The 24,880-nt window shown below is 41.1% G+C and overlaps 1 protein-coding gene across 1 annotated transcript; it reads right to left on the bottom strand.

The window, feature by feature from the left end:
* Nucleotides 1-1,595: 1,595 nt before the first annotated feature.
* On the bottom strand, nucleotides 1,596-24,455 carry LOC126704676 (cycloartenol Synthase-like). Its single transcript, XM_050403706.1, has 4 exons — nucleotides 24,223-24,455; nucleotides 20,589-20,774; nucleotides 1,703-1,792; nucleotides 1,596-1,604 (listed from the first exon to the last, which is right to left on the bottom strand). The coding sequence occupies exons 1-4, from the start codon at nucleotides 24,418-24,420 to the stop codon at nucleotides 1,596-1,598; spliced, it is 483 nt and encodes a 160-aa protein (XP_050259663.1). The 5' UTR covers nucleotides 24,421-24,455.
* Between the last annotated feature and the right edge of the window lie 425 nt (nucleotides 24,456-24,880).

Genomic DNA, 24,880 nt, shown 5'->3' with positions numbered 1-24,880 from the left:
CTTATTCTTTCAACCTCAAGGTTAGATGTTTGAGGTTGGAAATATTATTTAATTGGGCTTTGTGTATCAATTTTGGTTTTGTCATGGATTTCTAAAAGAGGAGATTGTTAGATTTAGGCAAAAATGTACTTTTGGTCTCTATATTTTGGGCATATTCTCATTTTGGTCTTCAATTTGATTTCACACCTACCTCAGTTCTTAAAAATGAAAAATCATATCCATTTTAGTTTCTGTCATCATCTTAATAGCAGAAAATTCATTCATGGCAAACGGAATGCATAAGTGGCATATTAGATGCTAACATGATTAATAAAATAATAATAATAAATTTTATTTGATTTTAAAAAATTCCACACCAACATTTAAATAAATAAAAAAAATTAAAAACAAAATTCTGAAATTCTATTTTTTAATTTAATTATTATAATTTTTTTAATCTAATTAAAGTAACTTTAAAATAAATAAAAAATCTCTCTCTCTCTCTCTCTCTCTCTCCATAAACAAATCTCAAGCTGTGTAAAACCACCACAAAGTCCACATGCTTTCAAGGTTTGATTTTTGGTGGTTTTCAAATAAAGACGAAACCAGAACTTAGAGTTACAGAGGGCAACTTTGCTATTGGTTCTATGCAATGACTTTGGCCTCGAACTTTGTTGCTACTTAGTCGCTAAGTTTGCTAGTTGTTTAAAATTTTATAAATGGTCAAATTGTTTGTTTTAGGTAAAATTAGTTAACTGGACTTAAATTTTTTTTTTTTTTTTTTTTTTTTAGTTTTACTATTGTTTATTTTTGTTGTTGTACTAATTTTTTTGAGCTTGTACATTTCTTTTTTAAAAGCATAATCACATGTTCACCATATATTTATGAAGGTATGATATACCATTTGATTTAGATTTTAGAGTTCATTGACTATGTACTTACTAAGATTAATGTAACCTAATTTGAAGTAATTACACTCTAACCTATAAGCCATCAGCCCAATGAACAAGACAATAAACCCGACCAGATTATATAAATAAGTTTAAACCTAGGTTTAGGAAGTTAGGGTCAAAGTGACTAGATAATTTAGCTAAATAATTTTTATCTTTAGATCTCAATCTCAATGCTGTAATCTTAGTAGATATAGCTGAATTACTTAATAAAATTTACAGCCTTCTTCTCAAAAAAATTTTTAAAAAATGGCTATCTTTAAATTGGGCTATTATGTCAGCCACTTATTGTTTTATTCCAATAATTATGTTTTTCTTCTTTCCCCGATATGGAAATCTTGTTTATAAAACTAGTATAAAATTAACCAATCTATTCAAATCTTGCTTATAAATCTATATAAACTAATTGACCCGGGAAAGATCGAGTATATTCACCATGATCAGGTGCCTTTGGAATTTTCTTTCCATACCCCAAAAGAAGGGGGGTTGTTAGTTTTTATAGGCTGTATGTCATTGTCAAATGTCTATTGCCCAATAAAAGAACAAATTAATTAATATTTTTATTTGATCATTTTTTGTTCTGAACTATTTCTTGTCCTATATATAACTAAAGTGACTGCTCTTTCTCTTTTTTTCTTTTTTCTCTTCTCTTCCTTATTTTTGTGCTTATTGTGCCTATTCAGTATTCCATTGGTCAATAAAATTTAAAAAAATCAAAACCAAAATCAACCAAAATAAAGACCATATTTGAAAAGAGACGATATACGGTATACCTGATGGTTGTAGAGATAGCGGAGTATATCATGTCGATGCTCAAGAATCAGGATTGCATTAACGGCCCCCGTTATAGATAAGCCAATTACCTATGACAAATGATTGTGTTTATTATTGTGTGTAAGACACCAACTTTTTAATAATCTAATTGATATATCCACAGCCAGCCTCTTACAAATAACATAGATTTGAAATCTTTGTCAGTAAGCATTGGATTCCAAGATTCATATATGGTGCATGTTGGGATTTACCCACCAAAGTTTGACTTTCATTTGTGTTGAAAATAGAGAAAGTTTATGTACATATTTTTATGTCACAATTTTTGTTGTAATTTTAATATAATCAACTATATATGGTTAATGAAAAAAGAATGGTAGGTATATATAAAAGTGATTGTCCACTACTTATAACTAATCACTTCATCAAATTATTAATTATGGCAAATTGTTAAGAATGTTTGAAAATATTGTTGTACGGCACCGAGCTCCCAAAGCCCATACTGGCCTTGGGCCCAGACCCATCTAGGCCCCGGGCCCAAGCCCATACTGGCCTTGGGCGCAGGCCCAGCAGAAAGTTCCAGTTACCTTATGCCCTTCTTGAAACTGCCTTAGAGCCAAAAACAAGTTCTGGGTATTAAGTTCCCGGGGTTGACCGGTTAATATTTCCCGGTAGAGCGCATGAGCCAATACCCGGGAAGGTCATGATATGCACGGGAACGTGAGTTGCCGAACACAATCGGTGAAAATGGAGCCAAGTTCCAAGATCATAAATGCTGCACCGCCCTTTCACCTAAACAACTACTTTAACCAGATAATACTGGACCTTCAATAGCACTAACGGTGAATGTAATCATGATCTCCCCACTAACCTTGGCTATAAATAGAGGAAAGTTGGGAGAAGAAGGGGTTCAGAAAAATTGAGAGAAAATAGTCAAGGGAAGAGCATTTCAACTGAGTGTTGCTTTGAGTCTCTCTGCCGAGAACGACCCATTGTAGGAAATCCTTAAACCCACTACAAATAAATTGTGAGCCCAAGGGATCTAAGGCCCAGAACTCTTGTACTTGGTTCTTACAATTGGCGCCCACTGTGGGGCCATCCTACGAAGCTGTGGTTCGAGTGAGACTCAAGCAAAGAAGATGTCTGAGGAGCGTTCAAGAGGGCACGTTCCGAGCAATTCCGCAGGATCTTCTCGGGGATCGACGTGGAGGGAGAGAAGGCAGAAGCGGCTGGAGGATAGGGAGCATTCAAGAGGAGAGGAAAGGTCCGGATTGGGAGAAGGATCGGCCCAAACGCACCGGACAATTTCAAACGTCTCAGCACATCGGCAACATGATGATAGAGACCGGGAGCTGGAGCGGTTGCGCAGATTGGTAATGGACTTGGAGCTGGAGGCAAGGGGTCGGCGCCACGAAAGGAACCACAACCCCCAACCCAGGAGGAACCGTGGCGAGGAAGGTTCCAGCCGATCTGTTACACAACAACACCGAGACCGATCCCATTCTCAAGAGTCACGTCGTCACTCCCGGGATATTCGTCGTAGACGGGACCGTTCCCGGTCGCATGGATATGATAACCAAGGGTCAGAGTCGCCAGAGGAGCGGCAGCACCACAACGCCGCGATGGACGCCATGAGCAGGGCCTTGCGGATGGCGGCCCGGTCTCCATTCTCTGATGAGATTGAACGGGCACCCATGCCGAGCAGATTCACGCGTCCACCATTCAATTCCTATGAGGGGAGGACAGACCCCGTGGAGCATGTTAGTCATTACATCCACATGATGTCGTTGCATGCGCACAACGATGCATTGATGTGTAAAGTATTCCCCTCTAGTCTCGGCTCTACCGCACTGAGATGGTTCAATGGGTTGCGGAAAGGTTCTATACACAGCTTCGCCGAGCTGATTCAGGAGTTCGGCAGCAGGTTCGTAACATGCAGCCGAGTGCAACAACCGGTCGACGCGTTGCTTTCCATGAAAATGAGGATCGGGGAAACCCTTCGGAGTTATGCCAGCCGATACTGGGAACTCTACAATGAGATTGGTGGGGGAAACGAGAAAATTGCGGCTAGCACCTTCAGGATGGGGCTCCCCGAGGATTCTGAACTACGGGAGTCGCTGACAAGAAGACCCCCGGAGGACATGAGGCAACTCATGAGACGCATAGAGGAGTACAAACGCCTGGAGGATGACCGGCTGCAAAGCAGGGGGAAAGCCCCTTTTACGGGGAGATCTCGGCAAAGCATCTTACCGCCAAAGCCGAAAAGGGACTTCAGAATGCAGGAACCAGAGGTGCAGATCGAAGGGGTTAATGTGTTGTTTAAAGAGCCCGTGCACAAGATACTGGAACGGATAAGGAACGAGCCATTCTTCAGATGGCCGAACAAAATGGGGGGCGACCCATCTCGGAGGAACCAAAGCCTATACTGCACTTATCACAGAGACAAGGGGCACACCACCGAGCAGTGTAGGGTATTGAAAGATCATCTCGGGCAGTTAGTGAAGGCAGGGCACCTGAAAGAGTTTGTAGCAGATTCCACTGACCGGGAGACCGAGCAGGGCGCCCCACAGAGAAGGAATCCCCTTCCACCACCCCGGGGGGTAATCAACGTCATTCATGCCGCACCGAGAGGGGCAGCAACGGCAAGGATGGTGATGACAGTGGCTTGCGCGGAGGGAGAATCATCCAAGAGGCAAAAGAGAGTTGGACGGCTAGACATCTCGTTCGGAAAAGATGATTTCGAAGGAACCATCCAACCTCACGACGACGCTTTGGTGGTGACCGCCCGGATAGGCGGATTCCTGGTGAAGAGGGTGATGATTGATCAGGGTAGCGGGGCTGACGTCATGTACCCGGACCTCTTCGAAGGGCTCGGGTTAAAAACCCAGGATTTGGCGAAGTATAACACGCCATTGGTCTCGTTTGACGGGAGAATTGTGATTCCCGAGGGGCAAATCTCACTCCCAGTGGACATGGAGGGCAAGGAAGTTGTAGTTATGTTCATAGTAGTCCGATCGTTCGCACCTTACACCGCAATCCTGGGGAGGCCGTGGATTCACGCCATGGGGGCTGTTCCGTCCACCCTTCACGTGAAAGTAAAATTTCCTACTGAGTACGGAGTTGTAGAGGTAAGGGGGAATCAGCAGGTGGCGAAGCAATGCCTCGTAGCCGCGGTCCAGTGGGAAAAGGAACAGCTCGGCCAAGCTGAGCACGCCGAGAAAGAGACTGCATAGCAATTACAGATACCCCAGGAAAAGGGGGCGGACGTTGCCGAGGAGGTGCTGAAGGTAAGAATTCTCCCAGATAGTGACAAATACTTCCAGATAGGTACAAGCATGAATGACCGGGAAAGGGTAGAGATGTTGTTGTTCCTGTTGCAGAACATAGATGTTTTCGCGTGGAACCCGTATGAAGTGCCCGGCGTAGACCCCGAGTTCATTGTTCACAAACTCAATGTGGACCCATCATTTCCTCCGAAAAAGCAGAAGCCGAGAAGAGCATCAAAGGAGCACGTCGATGCAGTAAACCTGGAGGTCCAGCGACTGAAGGAAGCTAGGGTCATAAAAGAAATATTCTTCCCGAGATGGCTAGCAAACACTGTCGTAGTAAAGAAGAAGAGCGGTAAATGGAGAGTTTGCGTGGACTTCACCGATTTAAACAGAGCGTGTCCCAAGGATCCGTTCCCGATGCCCAAGATTGATCAGTTGGTGGATGCCACGTACGGGCACCCGAGAATGAGTTTCCTGGACGCCTTCCAAGGCTACCACCAGATTGCCTTAGCACCCGAGGACCGAGAGAAGACAGCATTTATATCCCCGAACGCAAACTATCACTACGAGGTCATGCCGTTTGGATTGAAGAATGCCGGGGCCACCTACCAGCGTATGATGACAAGGATGTTCCGGGAAAAAATTGGTTGCACGGTTGAAGTTTATATCGACGACATGGTAGTAAAGAGCAGAAAAGAGTCGCTGCATACTGAAGACCTTCGGGGAGTATTCGAGATACTACGACGACACAGGCTGCGCCTCAATGCCGAAAAGTGCACTTTCGGAGTGGGGGCTGGCAAGTTCCTGGGTTATCTGATCTCCACTCGGGGAATAGAGGCTAACCCCGACCAAATAGAGGCAATCAATCGCCTAAAACCACCGAGCAACCCTAAGGAGGTGCAGGTGCTCACCGGGATGTTGGCCGCCCTGAACCGATTCATCTCCAAGTTTGCCGATCACTGCCGGCCATTCTATCAACTTCTGAAGAAGTGGAAGGGGTTTCAGTGGGACGAGAGCTGCGATGAAGCTTTTCGAGAACTAAAGGAGTATTTGGCAAAGGCGCCGAGGTTGACGGCCCCGGAGCCCGGGGAGGATCTGTTTATGTACCTTGCAGTCACCAATCATGCCGTAAGTGTCGTATTACTAAGGGACCGGGGAGTGCAAATACCGGTGTATTACGTAAGCAAGACCTTGGTCGATGCCGAGACGAGGTACCTGCCTCTTGAAAAGTTGGTTTTGGCCTTGGTACACGCCACGAGGAAGTTATCACACTACTTCCAGGCACACACAGTGTTCGTCCTCACCGAGTATCCATTGCAATCACTGTTGAAGAGATCCGATTTCACAGGACGGATTGCTAAATGGGGGACTCGGTTGGGATCGTTTGACATAAGATACCAACCTAGAAGCTCGGTGAAAGGGCAGATTCTCGCTGATTTCATCGCGGAATTTACACCTAAGAATGAAGGCCAGGTAATCTGTAGTGCGGAGATTCGCCCGTGGAGGTTATTTGTGGACGGCGCATCAAACACTATGGGGGCCGGGGCTGGTATTGTCATAATCACCCCTGAAGGTATACGACTGGAACATTCCTTCAGATTGGGGTTCAAAGCCTCGAACAACGAAGCCGAATATGAGGCCCTGTTGGCCGGACTAAGGGCAGTATTGCATCTGGGTGCCAGGGATGTGGAAATCTACTCAGACTCTCGGCTGGTTGTTTATCAGATCACTGGGGACTTCGAGGCTCGGGATCCCCGAATGAAAGCTTATCTGAGTACGGCAAAGCAGATTATCGGTCAGTTTGGAACGGTAAAGATATCCCAGGTAGCCCGGTCGCAAAACAAGCATGCTGACTCTCTTGCCACGTTAGCCTCATCGGCTACCGAGGACACCCCGAGGCTTATCACGATTGAACTTGTAAGGGAACCAAGCATCTGTGTGAAGACTGCCCTCGACCGGGCCGGAGTAGAGGTTGTGCAGGTGGCGGTGGCCGGACCATGCTGGATGAACCCGATCATAGACTTTCTTTCCGAAGATAAAGTTCCAGAGGATGAGGCCGAGGCCAATAAGATTCGACGAATGGCTCCCAGGTACTGGTTGTCTTCGGACCGAAAGTTGTACAGAAGGTCCTTCGCTGGCCCTTACCTCTTGTGCCTGCATCCTGAAAAAGTCAAGGAGCTTCTAACCGAGCTGCATGAAGGAGTATGCGGCGGGCATGCCGGGGGACGATCTTTAGCACACAGAGCAATGACGCAGGGGTTTTGGTGGCCACAGATGCAGAAGGACGCCGCCGAATACGTTCGGAGTTGCGAACAATGTCAAAGGCACGCCCCAATGATCCATCAGCCGGCCGGACATCTAAACCCTATCAGCAGCCCGTGGCCATTTGCACAATGGGGGCTCGATATCCTCGGGCCATTCCCCCGAGCAACGGGGAACCGCCGTTTTGTACTGGTGGCCGTGGATTACTTCACAAAGTGGGCTGAAGCCGAAGCCTTGGCCAATATCCGGGATACCGACGTGAAAAAGTTTGTGTGGAAAAACATAGTTACAAGGTTTGGGGTGCCGAATTCACTAGTGACAGACAACGGGCTACAATTCGACAGCAACGCTTTTCGGACCTTTTGCAGCGAGCTCGGCATCAAGAACAAGTATTCAGCCCCAGCATACCCCCAGAGCAACGGCCAAGCTGAAGCAGTAAACAAGACTATTTTGAACGGGCTCAAGAGAAGGTTGGATGGAGCGAAAGGAAGGTGGGCAGAAGAACTACCCAGTGTTTTGTGGGCCTACCGCACGACCCCTAGGAGATCCACGGGGGAAACCCCATTTTCTCTGGCATACGGAGCAGAAGCGGTGATACCAACCGAGGTGAGCTTATGCAGTGCGCGGGTCGTCGGGTTTGACCCCGTACAGAACGCCGACCTTATGATGGAGCAGTTGGATTGGCTAGAAGAATGCAGGGAGGCCGCGACCGTACGTCTTGCCGAGTATCAGCAGAAGTTAGCGCAAAGGTACAACCGAAATGTAAGGACCAGGGAATTCAGTGCCGGGGAATTGGTGTTAAGAAGGGTAGTGGGGAACATGCGGGACGTGGCTGCAGGGAAGCTTGCTCAGAGTTGGGAGGGACCATACAGAGTCACAGCCGTCGCAGGGGCAGGGGCTTACTACTTGGAGGACCTGGACGAGAGGCCGCTCCCCCGACCATGGAACGCCAACAACCTGAAGAAATTCTACGCGTAACCATCGATGTAAGCCGAAACTTTTATTCTATGAAGATTAAGAGTATGATGAACTTTTTTGTCTTTGCTGTTTTTGACCCTGTAGCCGCGCACCAAGAGAATCGCCAGCAGAACCTAAGGACAGAAACCTGACTCTCGGCTCGATCAATATCGCCGAGCAGGTGAAAACCTCACGAATAAATCCTAAGGACAGAAACCTGACTCTCGGCTCGATCAATATCGCCGAGCAGGTGAAAACCTTACAAACAAAATCCTAAGGACAGAAACCTGACTCTCGGCTCGATCAATATCGCCGAGCAGGTGAAAACCTTACAAACAAAATCCTAAGGACAGAAACCTGACTCTCGGCTCGATCAATATCGCCGAGCAGGTGAAAACCTCACAAACAAAATCCTAAGGACAGAAACCTGACTCTCGGCTCGATCAATATCGCCGAGCAGGTGAAAACCTTACAAACAAAATCCTAAGGGCAGAAACCTGACTCTCGGCTCGATCAATATCGCCGAGCAGGTGAAAACCTGACGAATAAATCTTAAGGGCAGGAACCTGACCCTCGGCTCGGTCAAAATCACCGAGCATGTGTGAACCTTGCAATTAAATCTATGAAGACAAAAACTTGATTCTCGGTTAAAATCGAATATCCGGACAAACGGAAACTTTGCAAACAAATGCTCGAAGGACGGAAACTCAATTCTCGGTCAAACCAAAACCTGATAAAAACCTAACCCTTTTTACAAAAACTAAGTCCAAATAGCGCTCTCAAAACTACCCACAGCTCCGCACAACAGGTTCTCGGGGGTACCATTCTATTAAGCGGCCATAGCACTGGTATAATTCAAGCAAAGCACAAACGGACATAATTTCATTCAACAAATTGAAACAGGAAAAGAAAACGGACTACCAATTAAACAAGTAAAAGCAATTGTTCAATCACCACATCCCGGTGACATGGGCAAATAAAACCAATAAAATTAAAACAACGGTTCAATCACCACATCCCGGTGACATAGGCAAATAAAGATGAAATAAAAATAAGCTAAAATAAAATCAACTAGGAGGTTGAGTCGGCGGTGGCACTTCCTGTTGGACGATCAGGGAGAAAGGCTGGGCCTCGTCAAGAAGTTCCTGCACAGTAGGTATGCTCGTCGCCTCCAGTTCCTCGGGCTCGGCATGAGAGTCGATTTGCTCAACCAACTCCCTCATACTGGCCGTCTCCTCCTCGTCTAGAGAAGCCGGGGCGTTCTGGACGGCAGGTACAGGGTTCGGAAATGGAATCTGGCCGGGGTCTCTCAGCGGCGAGTCTTCAGGAACTCCCATTGCCTGAAGAGCAGCAAACCACCTGGCCTCGAAACCCATATCCCGAGCCCGAGCCACCACCGGCTCTGCGGAGTTCTCGGCATCGGCGAAGCCTACATCGTACCACTTTTGCTCCGCGGCCGCCAAGCCTGCCCTGAGATCAGCTATCTCGTCGGCATGAGAAGTGTTGAGGCTGAGGGCTTCGGCCAGTTTGAGTTCCGTCTCATTTTGCCTGGCCAGGAGGTCAGTACACCTCTGTTCGGCAGATGCTCGGAACTTCTCCGCGGCAGCAGCCTTCTTCTCGGCAACCTCAGCAATCTTGGCCTTTTCCTTAGCCGTTTTTAGTGCTGCCTCCCGCGCCCCCTTCTCGCGCTCATTTTCCTCATCAAGCTCCCGTGCCCGGGCAGCCACAATGTGAGCCAGTTGAGCGGCCTAGCAAGCGCGAAGGTTAGCAAAGTGACAAAAGGAAATCTACATGGAGCAAATAGACAAAAGAATTACCGCAATGGCGTGCCACTCTAACCGGCGCCCCACGGACTCCTCGGACCCATCATCAAAGGCGTGCACGTCCTCGGGAAGTTGGAGAGCTCCGGCCAAGGTTTGGGCAATACGGCCGCCCTCGCCTTTATCCCACATCCGAACAGAGGCCGTCGATGGCAATGGCTTGCCGTCCAGAAGGAACTTTGGCTCCCACGCTGGAGCCACTTGGGAGGAGGACGCGCCCCCCGTGCCGGCTTCGGTCGGCGGCTCGCGGATGACAATCCCCCCTGTTGGTCGGAGAGGAGTCTTGGCAGCGGCGTCCCCCGGGGCCGTGGAATGTTGCTCGGTTACTTTCTGTTTCTTCCGGGCACGTCCGGACTGCGAGGGGGGAGGAGGTTGAGAAACTGGACCCCGACCCTGAGTAGGCGGGGGCTGGTTGGTCGGCCGGGCACCAGGCACGAACCTGTCAAGGGTCATTACTCTCCTTGCCACCATTCTTGCACCGGGCTGGATCGCTTCAGCTAGCAGGTTAGCCGCGTCTGTCACTTGCTGTTGATGCTCGGCGGGTGGATCCTCGGGATGGGGCTGCTCTTGGGCTTGGTCCCCTTGTTGTATAGCTTCGTGAGCTCTCTCTCTAAGGCGCCGGGATACCTGTTCCGCGGAATCGTCTCGAAGGGGAACTAGTTCGTCCGCGGTAGTGAACCGCTGACCAAATTCCCTCGCTTCCCCGGTTGTAAGCTTCGGCGGCAAGAAATTCACGTACCGGACGTCTATGTACGAGAGCAGGGGGCTGTCAACTATCAACGCCTGCTTGAAAGGTTGCCAAGTAGAGTAAACCGGTTCCACGCCGAGGATCAGGTGTGAGGCCCGGAGTTGCCCGTCCCAATGCACGTAGATCTCGGAACGAAGGACGAAGTTTAGGTCCCTGACGTGGACGGCTCTGAGGTCCTGAGCAAACACTTTGCCGTCTGCAAAAGAACAGATAACGCGTTAGCTTTTAACAATAAAAGATTTTCTTTTACTCAAACAACTATAAGAAGGGGAGGGTACGAACCCACTTCACGCCGTGTGAGGGGGCAAGGGATCTCCCCGGCAAACCAATTGCCGCGCACCCTGACAAACTCCCCGGCGGAGTTCCTGTTCGAATCGGGTAGGCACGATATCGGCCGTACCCGAGCATCCCTTGTCTTTAAGTAGTAATTTGTGGATTTGCTCCCACAGAGGCTGTACATTTGGTTAATATCATGGTGGTCTAGTTGTAAGTTAAAGGTATGGTTCAACTGGCCGACACAACTAACTACCCGGTAAAAATTGGGGGGAAGCTGGTCGGGGCACAGCCCATAGTAGGTGAGTGTGCTTATCAGGAGGGGATCTACCGGGAACCTAACCCCACCTTCTAAGATGGACATCAAAGGAAAGAAGGTTGTACCCTGCCCTCGGTGGAGTTCCATATCACTCTCATGGCAGTAAGCCACGTCCACGTCACTGGGGATACTAAATTTACTCCTAAAGGTGGCCAAAGCAGCCGGGGTATCTAGAAGGTAAGAATAACCCATCTATAAAGCCTAAAACTACAAGAATAAACTCAAAGAAACAAAGCTGAAGGAACAGGAAGGGGAAGAAAGACTTACTTTGGGTTCTAAGGAGGAAAAGAACGCTGAGCAAGCAAGCACACAGAAATGTGGTCGGCAGAGAGTAGGCACTAAAGATCAGAGGCGAAGGAAAAATGGAGTGACGTTTGGAGAAGAACTATTTATAGAGCCAGAAGAAATGGGGAAAGAAGAAACGCTTGATCAAGCAATAAATGGGCACAGCGAACGAGCGACCCAGCAAATGCCAAGCGTAACCGATTTGCGCGCTGCTTCGGTTCACAAACCGTCAGGCAATAATGACGACTGCGCCTGGCGCCGCGAAACGGCGCGTCTTTTGAGATGACTATTAATGAGAAGTGACAGCCAGAAGTCCTAGACTAAAAGATTCCTGAGGTCAAAAGGCCCAGGCAGCTCCTTGATTCTCCTCGGCGACCGAGTATGAATCAAGGGGGGGCTATTGTACGACACCGAGCTCCCAAAGCCCATACTGGCCTTGGGCCCAGACCCATCTAGGCCCCAGGCCCAAGCCCATACCGGCCTTGGGCGCAGGCCCAGCAGAAAGTTCCAGTTACCTTATGCCCTTCTTGAAACTGCCTTAGAGCCAAAAACAAGTTCTGGGTATTAAGTTCCCGGGGTTGACCGGTTAATATTTCCCGGTAGAGCGCATGAGCCAATACCCGGGAAGGTCATGATATGCACGGGAACGTGAGTTGCCGAACACAATCGGTGAAAATGGAGCCAAGTTCCAAGATCATAAATGCTGCACCGCCCTTTCACCTAAACAACCACTTTAACCAGATAATACTGGACCTTCAATAGCACTAACGGTGAATGTAATCATGATCTCCCCACTAACCTTGGCTATAAATAGAGGAAAGTTGGGAGAAGAAGGGATTCAGAAAAATTGAGAGAAAATAGTCAAGGGAAGAGCATTTCAACTGAGTGTTGCTTTGAGTCTCTCTGCCGAGAACGACCCATTGTAGGAAATCCTTAAACCCACTACAAATAAATTGTGAGCCCAAGGGATCTAAGGCCCAGAACTCTTGTACTTGGTTCTTACAATTGTCATTAAAAACAGTCAACCTTTTTAATATGTTTATGCTTAAGCAAAAAAATAATTTTAAAAAATTACTAAATTGCCTTTTATTTTTTATTTTTTAATTTACAAATGATAGAAGAACCTTTAATAGTTAATACTACAAACTCCCCACCTAGGGTGGGTTGAATCCAAGTCTTAAGCTTTATGAAATAGAAAATACTAATAAGTTATAATAATATAGGTACCATTCAAATAATAATAATAATAATATAGGTACCATTTTCTTTTTTCTCTTTCTTTTTTTTTTTTTTTTGTTTCGATAAGATTTATACATATATATAACAATAATACATATATATTTAATTTTTGAGGCAAGATTGATCAACATGGATTGATAATGTTTAGGCAACCCTCATAGAAGTTGCTTTCTTCAGAAATATATTATTGTACATATTTAATTCTTTTTATGATAATAATTTATATTATAGTACAAATAATTGTTGTTTAAAATGACTAAATATGAGTATGACATTAAATTGATCCATATTTGAGGATTATTTATTTGAAAAGCACAACTGTAAGTTGGAGGGGGAGGCCGACTAGTAGTGAGGGGACCATAATAAAAAGGTACACGTGATGTTCCTCTAAAATGAAAGCTTTTTTCTCAACCCAAAAAAAAAAAAAAAAAGAGGGGAAATTACATTTTACCACCCTAAACTATACACCAAATTACACTTTGCATCATAAACTATTCAAATGCACACTTTGCACCCTAAACTATGACTATTGTTACACTTTGCACCCCGATGTTAGTTTTACTGATAAGTTAGACATAAATTAACAGTACATGATTTGCACATGATTTTTTCTTAGGTAGCAAACCATTCAAAGACTAAAACACCCTTCTCACAGACAAGTATAAACAAAAGCTAATATTTCTTCAAATCTTAATTACTCTATGCGTAGCTTATAGCTGATGCAGCCTCATCTAATATTTTTTTCAACTCTTAATTATTCTCTGCGTAGCTCATGGCTGATGCAGCCTCATGGTGTTGTCCACTTGTTTTGGTAGCTCTCTTATATTGCTAACCTCTTTGAGGGAGACTGACCACACTACTTTTGAAGCTGTAAAGAGCAATAATAACTAGCAGCTCTTGGTCTTGGACCGATTATGTGAAGAAATTTATGTGGTTAGAGAAGGTGAAACGTTGCACAAAATCAATGATAAGAACAGTGACCATTATATAGTTGAGCGCAACTCTCATATTCATGACCCAAATGATTTTTTTTTCCTGGACTTCTTATTAAAATTATTCATGACCCAGATGATTTTTTTTCCCTGGACTTGTTATTAAAATTATTCATGACCCAGATGATTTTTTAAAAAATTTTAAAAAAAAAAATCATCTGGGTCATGAATATGAGGGTTACGCTCAACTATATAATGGTCACTGTTCTTATCATTGATTTTGTGCAGCGTTTCACCTTCTCTAACCACATAAATTTCTTCACATAATCGGTCCAAGACCAAGAGCTGCTAGTTATTATTGCTCTTTACAGCTTCAAAAGTAGTGTGGTCAGTCTCCCTAAAAGAGGTTAGCAATATAAGAGAGCTACCAAAACAAGTGGACAACACCATGAGGCTGCATCAGCTATGAGCTACGCACAGAATAATTAAGAGTTGAAAAAAATATTAGATGAGGCTGCATCAGCTATAAGCTACGCAAAGAATAATTAAGAGCACAGAATAATTAAGAGTTGAAAAAAATATTAGATGAGGCTGCATCAGCTATAAGCTACGCACAGAATAATTAAGAGTTGAAAAAAATATTAGATGAGGCTGCATCATCTATAGCACAGAGTAATTAAGAGTTGAAGAAATATTAGCTTTTGTTTTTACTTGTTTGTGAAAAGGGTGTTTTAGTCTTTGAATGGTTTGCTATCTAAGCAAAAATCATGTGCAAGTAATGTGCTGTTAATTTATGTCTAACTTAACAGTAAAAGTAACATTGGGGTGCAAAGTGTAACAAGAGTCATAATTTATGGTGTAAAGTGTGCATTTGAATAGTTTAGGGTGCAAAGTGTAATCTGGTGTATAGTTTAAGGTAGTAAAGTGTAATTTCCCCAAAAAAAAATTGAATGCCTGGTCTGGTTCTTAATTTATAGTGACAATTTAGAGTTTGTACAATAATTCTTTTTGATAGGCCAAGAATGTATTGACTCTTGTAATAAATTAACAAATTAATTAGCCAAATTAATTAATTAATTCAATTAGCATGCAATAGCGTGGTAGCACAAACAAATCATCAAATAACTAAATGCAGCAGAAATTAAATTGAAACGGTGATTTGTTTACGAATAAGGAAAATCTACACGGCAAAAATCTCACCGGATGATTTTAAGGTCATCACTCCCGAGAATTCACTATTATCACAACAATCGGTTACAAGTAAAGGAATCCCAGTACCTTATACCAACCTACGGTTAAACCCTTACCCCAATACCCAATTGGACTTGTTCTATAGTGACAATCTCTCATTTTATTGCACGGCTCCTAGTATGTGACTAACCAATTCAATGCGCAGATCCCAGTAAGCGGCTTACTCACCAACTTAAAAAAGATGTTGACTGCAAAGTTCTTTAATTCATCAACACGATGAAAATCACGAAACTTCTTGGTTACAAAACCCAACAGTATACAAACGCAGCAACTTCTTCAAGAGAAATATGAACTAGAGCAAATTCTATCTCCGGTCACAATTTACATGAACACAACTTTGCTTCACACTTATGCAACCTTTGACAGCCCTTAAAACAATCCTTATATATGTTTAGGGTTGTGAGAAAAGAAAGCCTAACCATGTATTCACAAATTGGATTGAAATCAACTCTTGAAAAACTGAATTTCATAAACCTCGATAGATAGCTTATCTATCGAGCTAGTTGTCAAGCATCGTGCTTCAGCAGTTTTTTAAACCTCGATAGATAATAGCTATCGAGTTTTAAAATCCAGCACTTCTTCACTTATTTCTTGAACAGACTTGCATGGTTTTAACACTTAATCTTGAAACCTTGTTTCTTAAAACATTAAGTACATCCTAGATTTACCCAATTACAAGTAAAGTGGGTTTTGTCAAATGATTAGTCAATTCTAATTTGACATATGTTCCTAACATTAAATCACATATGTCCTAACACTTTTCATAAAATGAGCTAAAAATATCGTATTCTTAATTTATTTGATAAGTATATTATTGCACGTAACACTTTTTTTTTTTTTTTTTTGGGGGAGGAAATGCATGCATGTAGCAGATGTTGTTGATCTAATAAAATGATTGCAAATATGATATGACTATATGCATTATGTGTTAGATCAACATTCCGTAAAATTTTGCATGAATTCCTTTGAAATGAGAGGTTGACATTTATATATAATGAAAAATATTTGCTCTCGACAATCAATCTTTATCAGAGCATATATCCATCAAAATATTTTTCTTTATAATAAAAAAAAAATAAAACGAAATATTTTTCTCCTTTCCGTACAAGAGAGAAGAACATCAATGCATACACGTAACGTGAGTGATTTATACCCTTTTTTTAGATGGGCTAGGGAGTTGGGACCAAGAGAGAAAAACATCAATGCATACATGTAATGAAATGTTTACAATCAAATGAAAAAAAAAATTAAAATTAAAATTTAAGTTTATAATCTCTACGTTCAATCTTTGTCAAAGCATCATCTCCATCAATATATTTTTATAAAATATTTAAAAGATATATGTCTCTCTCTTTCCCGTACAAGAGAAGAACATTTAATAAACGTAAGTAATTTTTACTTTTTTTTTTTAAGATGAGCTGGGAAGCAATGACTTGTTTACAAGTTTTATTTATGCATATATGATGTTTTATGTTCTCTTAATCTTTCAAGATGCTTCAGGTAAGTGAAATCTTACGTATAGTTGAGTGGGACACAATTGCCTCATCTGAAATTTGGGGGAAATAATAGATAGCATTTATAGTAAGTGTTCAACAGTTTTATGTTTTTTTTCTATGTTGCCCCCTCAAAGTTAAGAGAAGGAAAAATAATTAATTAGTATTCTGAGAATAACATCTTATCTTATATAATAGTGAATTACTAATTAGATTTATAATTCGATTTATCATTCATGTGAGATGAGGGTTAGTGTTAAATAGAAGAAAAAGCTGTGAGATGTCATGAATGGTAAGCTGTTATGCAATTATAGTATGAGATATTGAAGTGTGGGGTCAATTTATAAAATTAAAATGTATTTAGCTATATCCGTAAAATAAAACAAAGCATAAAGAGTTAGTTCAAACGTCTTCTTGGCCTGTCTTTGATTTATTTTTTTATTTTTTTCCCCCTCCATGCATAAACGACTATAAGAGAGCCAATTGGTTGCTTTGGCAATAGAATGCTAATTCAATGAAAATTTTCTTTAGATAATTGAAATTAGTACTTCTGTAGTTCTGTTACGGTGAATTGATATGAATATTGCATCATTATTCATTCGGCATTTGCAGTATGTAAAATTCTTTTTGGTCGTACCCTTCAAAGGAAAATACCGACCATGTCATTTTTATGTAGTCCATAGTTCACATTTATCTGATATGATAGATTAGAATGTAGGCAAAGTAACCATCTAATCGCCTTATAGTCTGTTTCTTCCTTTCAATGTGGTTTAGGAGGTTATTACATATACAATTATAAATTGAAAAGGATTACCACCACACCCTTTATTTTCTGTTGAGCAAAAACAATTCTAAGTCCCGTTTCCGAAAAAAAAGTTGATATTACATAATCTTCCTCTATATAGTGCGTTTGAGTAGCAAGATTTGAACTTGAGTGATTAAAATCCAAATATCTTGTTTAAATAGGTTTAAAAGATCAAGGATTTGGATTTGACAAAATCCACTAAATATTTTAAACCTTGAATTTGAAATAATATCTAAAATTAATGGATTTTTTTTTTCTTTTAGCAAACAAGGGTATTTGTAACTTTTCGAGTATCTAACTATTCCCTTATGCATGTACATTCCCTCTATCCCACACACACCGAGTTATTACAATAAGGAATCAAAGCAATTCAAACCTATTGATTTAAAATCCAAGTCCAAATTCAAGTTTCCGAACACAATCCTAGGGAATTTGAAATTAACCCTTCTGAAGAATTTATGTTGCCGAGGATAGCTTATAACTAATAGTTCATTATCTATTAAATTTTTCCAGCATATGTACATTTTGGAACTGAGCAAGTCTTGTTTCACTAAAAGATATCTATTTTAATTATGTTAGTTCTTTATCTAGTCATGTCAATTGCTAATGTTTTGACAAAAGAGAGATGTAATTCCCATATTTGGGTAAAAAAGTATCCTAGCTTTCTTCTAATAATAATATTATTGTTGTTGTTGTTATTTATAGAAGATATGAATCTGATTTAATAAAAACTCTAGTCTTTCCATAAAAAATAAAAATAAAAAGTTTAGTTTCACTAATAATTTACAATTTTGATTCTCAAAAAAAATTAATAATAATTTGAGATTTTTTTACTTTACAATAAAATTAAAATAGTGGTCTAAAAATTAGGAAAAAAAATATCTATGAAGTTAACATCGTGGAATAGGATTCTCTATATATATTTGAAATTCAATCTATAGTTCAAATCAAATACTACAAATACAAATGTAGGGACACGATTTTCTTGATGCCCAATAATGATGTTGGGCTCGTACATGAAAGATCCCTCACAATATGATTTGTAGAGAGTGGGCTTGAAAGACTTGCCTTTGATCACGGGGCGATGGTCCGGTCCTATTTTTAGAGAAATTCATGTGGAGAATAAGAGTTGGATTTGAACATTTAGGCCCTATAGCATTACATCCTGAGGGGTTGGACTCCTCGGACTTAGTCCGAGGATCATTAAGATCTTCCTCCGGTTATCCGGCGGTAATTTTTGTGGTGTGCATACATCTTTCAGTGGTTTTCACCCATGGAGTCTTTCTCCTCAAGGTGGGATGGGAATCCCTGATTTTTTGTCCATTGTCCCACCCCCTTACCCAGATTAATTATTTTCTCTTTTATACTAGCCTACGCTTGTTGTCCTTCGTCCACGTGTAGGGTCAACTTTTACGAGACTGATATTTGTCCCGTCAGTCTAATCCCAGAATTGTTGGGGATGGTTGATAAAGCCGAAGAATCCGGCTTTGCTGGATGTAGAGTCTAATCTGGGATGGGTAATGAGGGCAGCTTTCCCGAGATATCTTAGGTCTCCTTTCCAGTCCGGTCCTATACCGCTTTTGCCCTTCTTCTCGGTGGAATTTTGGGTCTGCCGAGGACCTAACTGTCCTCGGCAACATCTCCGGGCCATTTGGGCTTTATGTTATTGAGCTTGGGCCGTAGTCTTCTTTGGCTTAGGCCTTTGGACTTCCCACGAGCAAGTGGACCTGACCCGTAAATTATTGGGCCCCACAATGTGTTGTAGTGGTAGAGGCGTGCCTTGCTCTCCGGAGAGGCAACAAAACCGTGCGGGTGTCAAGCCTCAAAGAGGTGAAAATCCCGAAAATCCCCAAAGCGGACAATAACTGGAGATGGGCACTGCCCTCAAAAGCGCCTTTTTGTGGGAACACAATATTTTGTCTGCTTTGGGGATTTTCGCCTCACCTCAGGCCAAGGGCTTGCCTTGTAGCCGATATTGGATTTTTGGCTTGACACCCGCACGGCTTTGTCCTCTTAGTGAGTGCGGGCATGCTCATTGTGCAAGAGTCCCACATCGCTTAGAGAAGCGCTCCCCCTATGCCTTATAAGCTTGTGCTCAAGGCAATAGGGTACCACTACAACACATGTGTTGTAGTGGTACCCTATTGCCTTGAGCACAAGCTTATAAGGCATAGGGGGAGCGCTTCTCTAAGCGATGTGGGACTCTTGCACAATGAGCATGCCCGCACTCACTAAGAGGACAAAGCCGTGTGTTGTAGTGGTACCCTATTGCCTTGAGCACAAGCTTATAAGGCATAGGGGGAGCGCTTCTCTAAGCGATGTGGGACTCTTGCACAATGAGCATGCCCGCACTCACTAAGAGGACAAAGCCGTGCGGGTGTCAAGCCAAAAATCCAATATCGGCTACAAGGCAAGCCCTTGGCCTGAGGTGAGGCGAAAATCCCCAAAGCGGACAAAATATTGTGTTCCCACAACAAATATATCCAATAATGTCACGTCATTTAAAATTTTTAAGTGACATGACACTCTATAAACCATCAAATAAAAAAAAATAACTGTAAAATTGACCCTCTCCAAAAAAATAAAATCTCAATAAAAAGTTAATCGACTACTTTAAAACTAACCTTTTTTTTTTTTTTTTTAGGTTAAAAAGATACCTCTTTCCTTTTAAAAAGGGAAGGGCTTTGACTTCAATATGTATGGAAAAATAAGGATTTAAGGGAGAAGTCTAATAACTGTAGATTACCATTACTGGTTCATAAAATAAAAATAATAAAGAGAATAAAAACGAAAACCTATTTTGAAGCATATTCTGCAAGTTTTTGAAGTTCACCAATATGTGTTTTGCTGAGTATTAGACTAATGTGAAAGGCATACATTACATGATAGCTGATCTTAGTTTTTTTTTTTTGATAATAAAAAATGGGTAGGGGGGGCGACCAACATGATAATCCTATCTAGGCGTGATCATAATAACACCGTACCCACCAAGTCTGGGCCTTACTGGGGTGCAAGAGGACGTGGTGAACCATAGCTTCCCAACCCCATAAGGGACACTAGTGATCCTGGGCTACCAAGAGGGGCAACCCCACGCAAGTCCATATTTGGACTCGAACATGGGACCTCACCCTTGGCGCATCCTATGCCCCATCCAACACCACTAGACCACACCCCTCAATGGTAGCTGATCTTAGTTTTACTTTAAGGAAAGAGGGCAAGCAAAATAGGAGCTTGCCAAGCCAGGTAAGAGAAATAAGGGGCCACCATAGTCACCTGGCCAGAACCCATCTTCAGTCTGCAGAGTTGAGTAGAACCTCAATGCCCTTCTCAATGTGGTTGCCACTGCCTCCTCAGTTATTTCTTTCTCAGTTTTCACTTTCACTTGAGGTAGCTCCATTTCACATGGATTCTCCCTTGCAAACTATAATTAATATTGAGAAATATAATCAGGGATGGGACACATTCATTGTCATATCAATTTGAAAATATTATGTAGTAAAATTGATAATAGTTTTGTAATTTTATTTATCTACTTATTTATTTATTTATTTATTTATTTATTATGATATTGATGTGAGTATAACTATCACATCAGTTTGTAAGCTTTTAGTATAATTAGTAGCAGTTTTATCATTTTTCTTGTCGATATTTTATTAATACTAATTTTAAAAAATCAATTATACTTTAGTTCCCCTAAGCTAAACTCCTAGCTACATTTCCGAATATAGTAAGTGTAAATGAAAACATATGTTCATGTAAGACATGTTTTGTAAAAAGTCTCTCTCTTCATCAAATCAATGCTTTTGAGTTTTGAGCATTCACTTCAAATTTATATAGAATAAAAGGCAGGTTGTATAGAACACTTACACGTGCGCATAATATTCTATATCAAATTCAAGATTCATTTTCTTTTTAAATGGATACATATATCCTCACAAACTTCTCAAATCTGATGCTTATGTGTAGCAGTAGCACTCACCAGTACTGTCGGTCTAATTATTAATTATTAAATAACTCCCTCATAGTCTAGACTCTAGAGTACTCCTCCAACCCGAAGAGCTTTTGCATAAATTTGACCCTTTTTTTATTGCCGAAGCATAAATTTGATAATTGGGAAATCAACTTTCTGAGTACTTGATTATTCATATCATGTTGGTTCTGACTTCTGACTGGGAAAAAATAATCCTATATTAGTGAAATATATAATATGACTGTACGTTTTTAGAACCCTTAAAACACAAGATGTTTAACCTAGTCATTTATCCAAGTGATTACTTAGATAAATTATTCAAATTTAGGTTAACACAAGTAAATCATATCATGTAAATAATGTGGAAATATAAAGAACACAAAGATATGATAACCTGGGAAAACCAAACCGGTAAAAAACATGGGAAGGATTTAACCTAGCTATCTTTATAGTAAAACAGATCCACTATAAAAGAATTGAAGTTTTACAATAAGACTTAGACCACTAACATCTTATTGCTACCTCAAGTAAAAAACTTACCACCACGACCACGTAACAGCTCCGAGTCTACAGACTACTTCTTTCCTTGATCCACAGCAACCACAAGTACTCCCACTTGTGTTTTCTTTAAGCTCTTGAAACAGCAATTGAAGAGATCACCAAACTCTTGACATTAATCTTGATCTTGATAACTCTAAGTATGTATGAAGGTAAACACCTCTAGATCTCACAAGAGATTCACACAAACAACATATCAACAACCTCTAAAACCCTACACGTCATATGGGCTTGGGTTGAGTTGGAAATTGTGAAGAAAAAACAATCTGCATGAGATTAGATCAATCAAGTCTAATTTTCGATCAATCGAGCCTTACAAAAATTGAATAGTAATTTCATACAATTACTCGATTCCAACTTTATACATAACAACACTTTGAGCAGCCTAAATATAGACTAAATGTTTTGATCATGGTTTGCCAACATTACACATTGAAGTTCTAATACATTTAGATCCTAAAGTTTTAGAACCTAACAATGACTATAAAGCTTTTGCATAAATTTGACTCTTTTTTTTTTTTTTTTTTTTTTGGGCTAAAGCATAAATTTGACATTTGGGAATTCAAATATATAGCTTGCAATTTCTGAATACTTCATATCATGTTGGTTCTGACTTCTGACTGGGAAAAAATAATCCCATATTAGTGAAATATATAAATGGTGTCTTGACCTAACATCAAAAGATGACCTTGCCTAATTTCTATATATATTTTCATCCAATTTTACATTCCCTTTTCTATCTATATCAAGGGAAACATAAAGAAAAAAAGAAAGAAAAATTTTCATCTTCAATGATTTAAACTATTTAAAATTAACCACTGCATTCCTTTTTCTTTATAAACAAATATACACACATGTTCTTCTCCAAAAATATATATATACGCACACACATGTACACACAGACTTATATAATTACCAAAAGAAATGTAAAAGTTGATGTTTTCTAACATTCATATGAATCAGAAGAAAAAATTGAAATACTACAAGGATACTTACTGTAAAATTGTAATTTACAACTATGTGTTTTGTTGGCTTTAAATTCATGCCAAATTTGATTGTAATTCTGTTCAATCTTTTGTACCCTGTATTTCATGTGGGATTTATTTGTAAGGGTTGTGTGTGAAAGAGAGAGAGTGTGAAGACTCAAGGCAAATTGAAGACTGAAGTGTTTTCACGAGTAGCTTACAAGTAAGCATCTCGCGAAGTGATGCATGTGCCCTGCACATGACTGGAATGTGAAGAGTTAGGACAGGATGAAGACAGCTGTGTTTCGCAAGTGTCTTGCAGGTAATGCCTTCCCGCGAGATACCCGCGAAACATTCTGTTTTGCCAAACTGTCATTTCTGATACACTTTCTGTACCAACACTATTATTATACCCACATTACCCACAGATGTTGAGGAGTGCTTCTGAGAGATAACCCTAACCACAAACCTTAAGAGTTAGAGATTGTTATATCCACAATTCTCTACATAATTGCTTGTGGATTTTCCTCAACTCCTACCTCTCCATTTCCATACCATTGAGAGATTGATAGCCCAAACACTTACCACACCCTTTCAGAGTGTCAAGTGAAGTTTTGGTTCTGCTGGGAAGCATTGGAAGAAGCCAGGCGCTGGCGGATGCAATCGGGCGTATTGCGGGATCCGGAGAGCTAGACAAAACACAGTTCCAAGAAACCTTGTTGGAATAGGAGCTTGGAGGGCTTAGGTAGATTAAGCTTAGAGGCTCTCTTGCTAACTCATGTATCCTAACTAATTGTCTAATGGATCGATTACCACTTGGATGGCGACGGAGAGGTTTTACGCTGAGTACTTCGGTTTTCTCTTTGATAACACATCGGTGTGTTATCTTGTGTTTGCATTCTTCTTCCCTACTCTTTTAGCTTTCATATTACTACTGTATTATATTGAATATGGCTTAAAGTAGTTTATTTGTTTATCCGCTCGCATTTACTCTATTCCGTACTTAGTATAAGTTAGAGTAAAATCTATCGAGCCGTAATTTTTAATTTGGGAGTCTAAACAGCTCTGGTGTTTTAACACATTTTCGAGCTTTCAATTACCACCAAGAAAATATTTAAAAAGAAGAAGAAAAATCAAAATCAAAATCAAAATAAAGAGCAATTTAAGTTTAGACCGCATTAATCTACTGATAATAGGAAAATTAACTTAGTTGTATTTTGTTAAAATTACAGGAAGGAAAAACTGTACAATATTGTATAAAAACGATGAATAATTAGTCAAAGAAATTAAGAAAGGACTTTTAAAGCTAAACTACTTTCTTCTCAGAAAAGCAAAAAAAAAAAATCTCAATGGATTAAAGGAGAGCTTAGTTTCACCTGAAGTCTCATTAGGAGATCAGAACTTTGTTTATCATGAAACCGATTCTTCTTAAACTCATCACGGACTTTCTCCACTTGAGCTTGCTCTTGGGGTGTTCCGAGATTCAGGTCAAACTCCCAATATTGCCTTCCAATATGATTATTTGCGCTTTCAAGCCTCACATCATTGCCCTCACTAAGCTTCAGCTTCCACATTGTTTCAGGCTCTGAAAACTGAAAAGAAAATTCATGATAAAATGGTGGCGACGCCACGTTTAGGTCAGCTTCCACATTGCTCTTTTTTTTATTTGTTTACCCTTAAAAAAAAACTAGGAACACCCTAAACCAAAATTAGGATCACCCTCAAATAAAAATAATTATTTATTCTACTATCAAGCAAAAAAAAAAAAAAAAAGCCCAAAAAATTTGTAAAAGAGCAAGCTTACCGAGGAAAAAAAGTCCAACATCAATCCTAAACAACAAATTACAAACCCAATCTAAAAATAAAAAAAAAAACAAGGTAAAGCAAACCCAACATGGTAGCAAACCCACGGATTCTCAAAAAATAAAAAATAAAAAATAAAAAAACAAAACAAAACAAAACTCAATATACGCTATTACAACCTAACCTAAAGAAACCAGAGCTATAGATTCATCAAGTAAAGCAAAACTAAAA

The sequence above is a fragment of the Quercus robur genome, chromosome 11 (assembly GCF_932294415.1).
Source record: "Quercus robur chromosome 11, dhQueRobu3.1, whole genome shotgun sequence".
Classification (NCBI taxonomy): domain Eukaryota; kingdom Viridiplantae; phylum Streptophyta; class Magnoliopsida; order Fagales; family Fagaceae; genus Quercus; species Quercus robur.
Note: the sequence above shows the minus strand (reverse complement) of the source record. Positions and strands in the feature narration are given on the sequence as shown.

Bases quoted from the DNA above. Each gene is read 5' to 3' on its own strand.
- LOC126704676 (XM_050403706.1), bottom strand. From the start codon at position 24,420: ATGTGGAAGCTGAAGCTTAGTGAGGGCAATGATGTGAGGCTTGAAAGC. The intron at 20,775-24,222 runs GTGAAACTAAGC...TATTAATTATAG, and splicing joins ATCTCCTAATGAGACTTCAG to TTTGCAAGGGAGAATCCATG. The intron at 1,793-20,588 runs GCAAGCTCCTAT...CATTTGTCATAG, and splicing joins TATTTCTCTTACCTGGCTTG to GTAATTGGCTTATCTATAAC.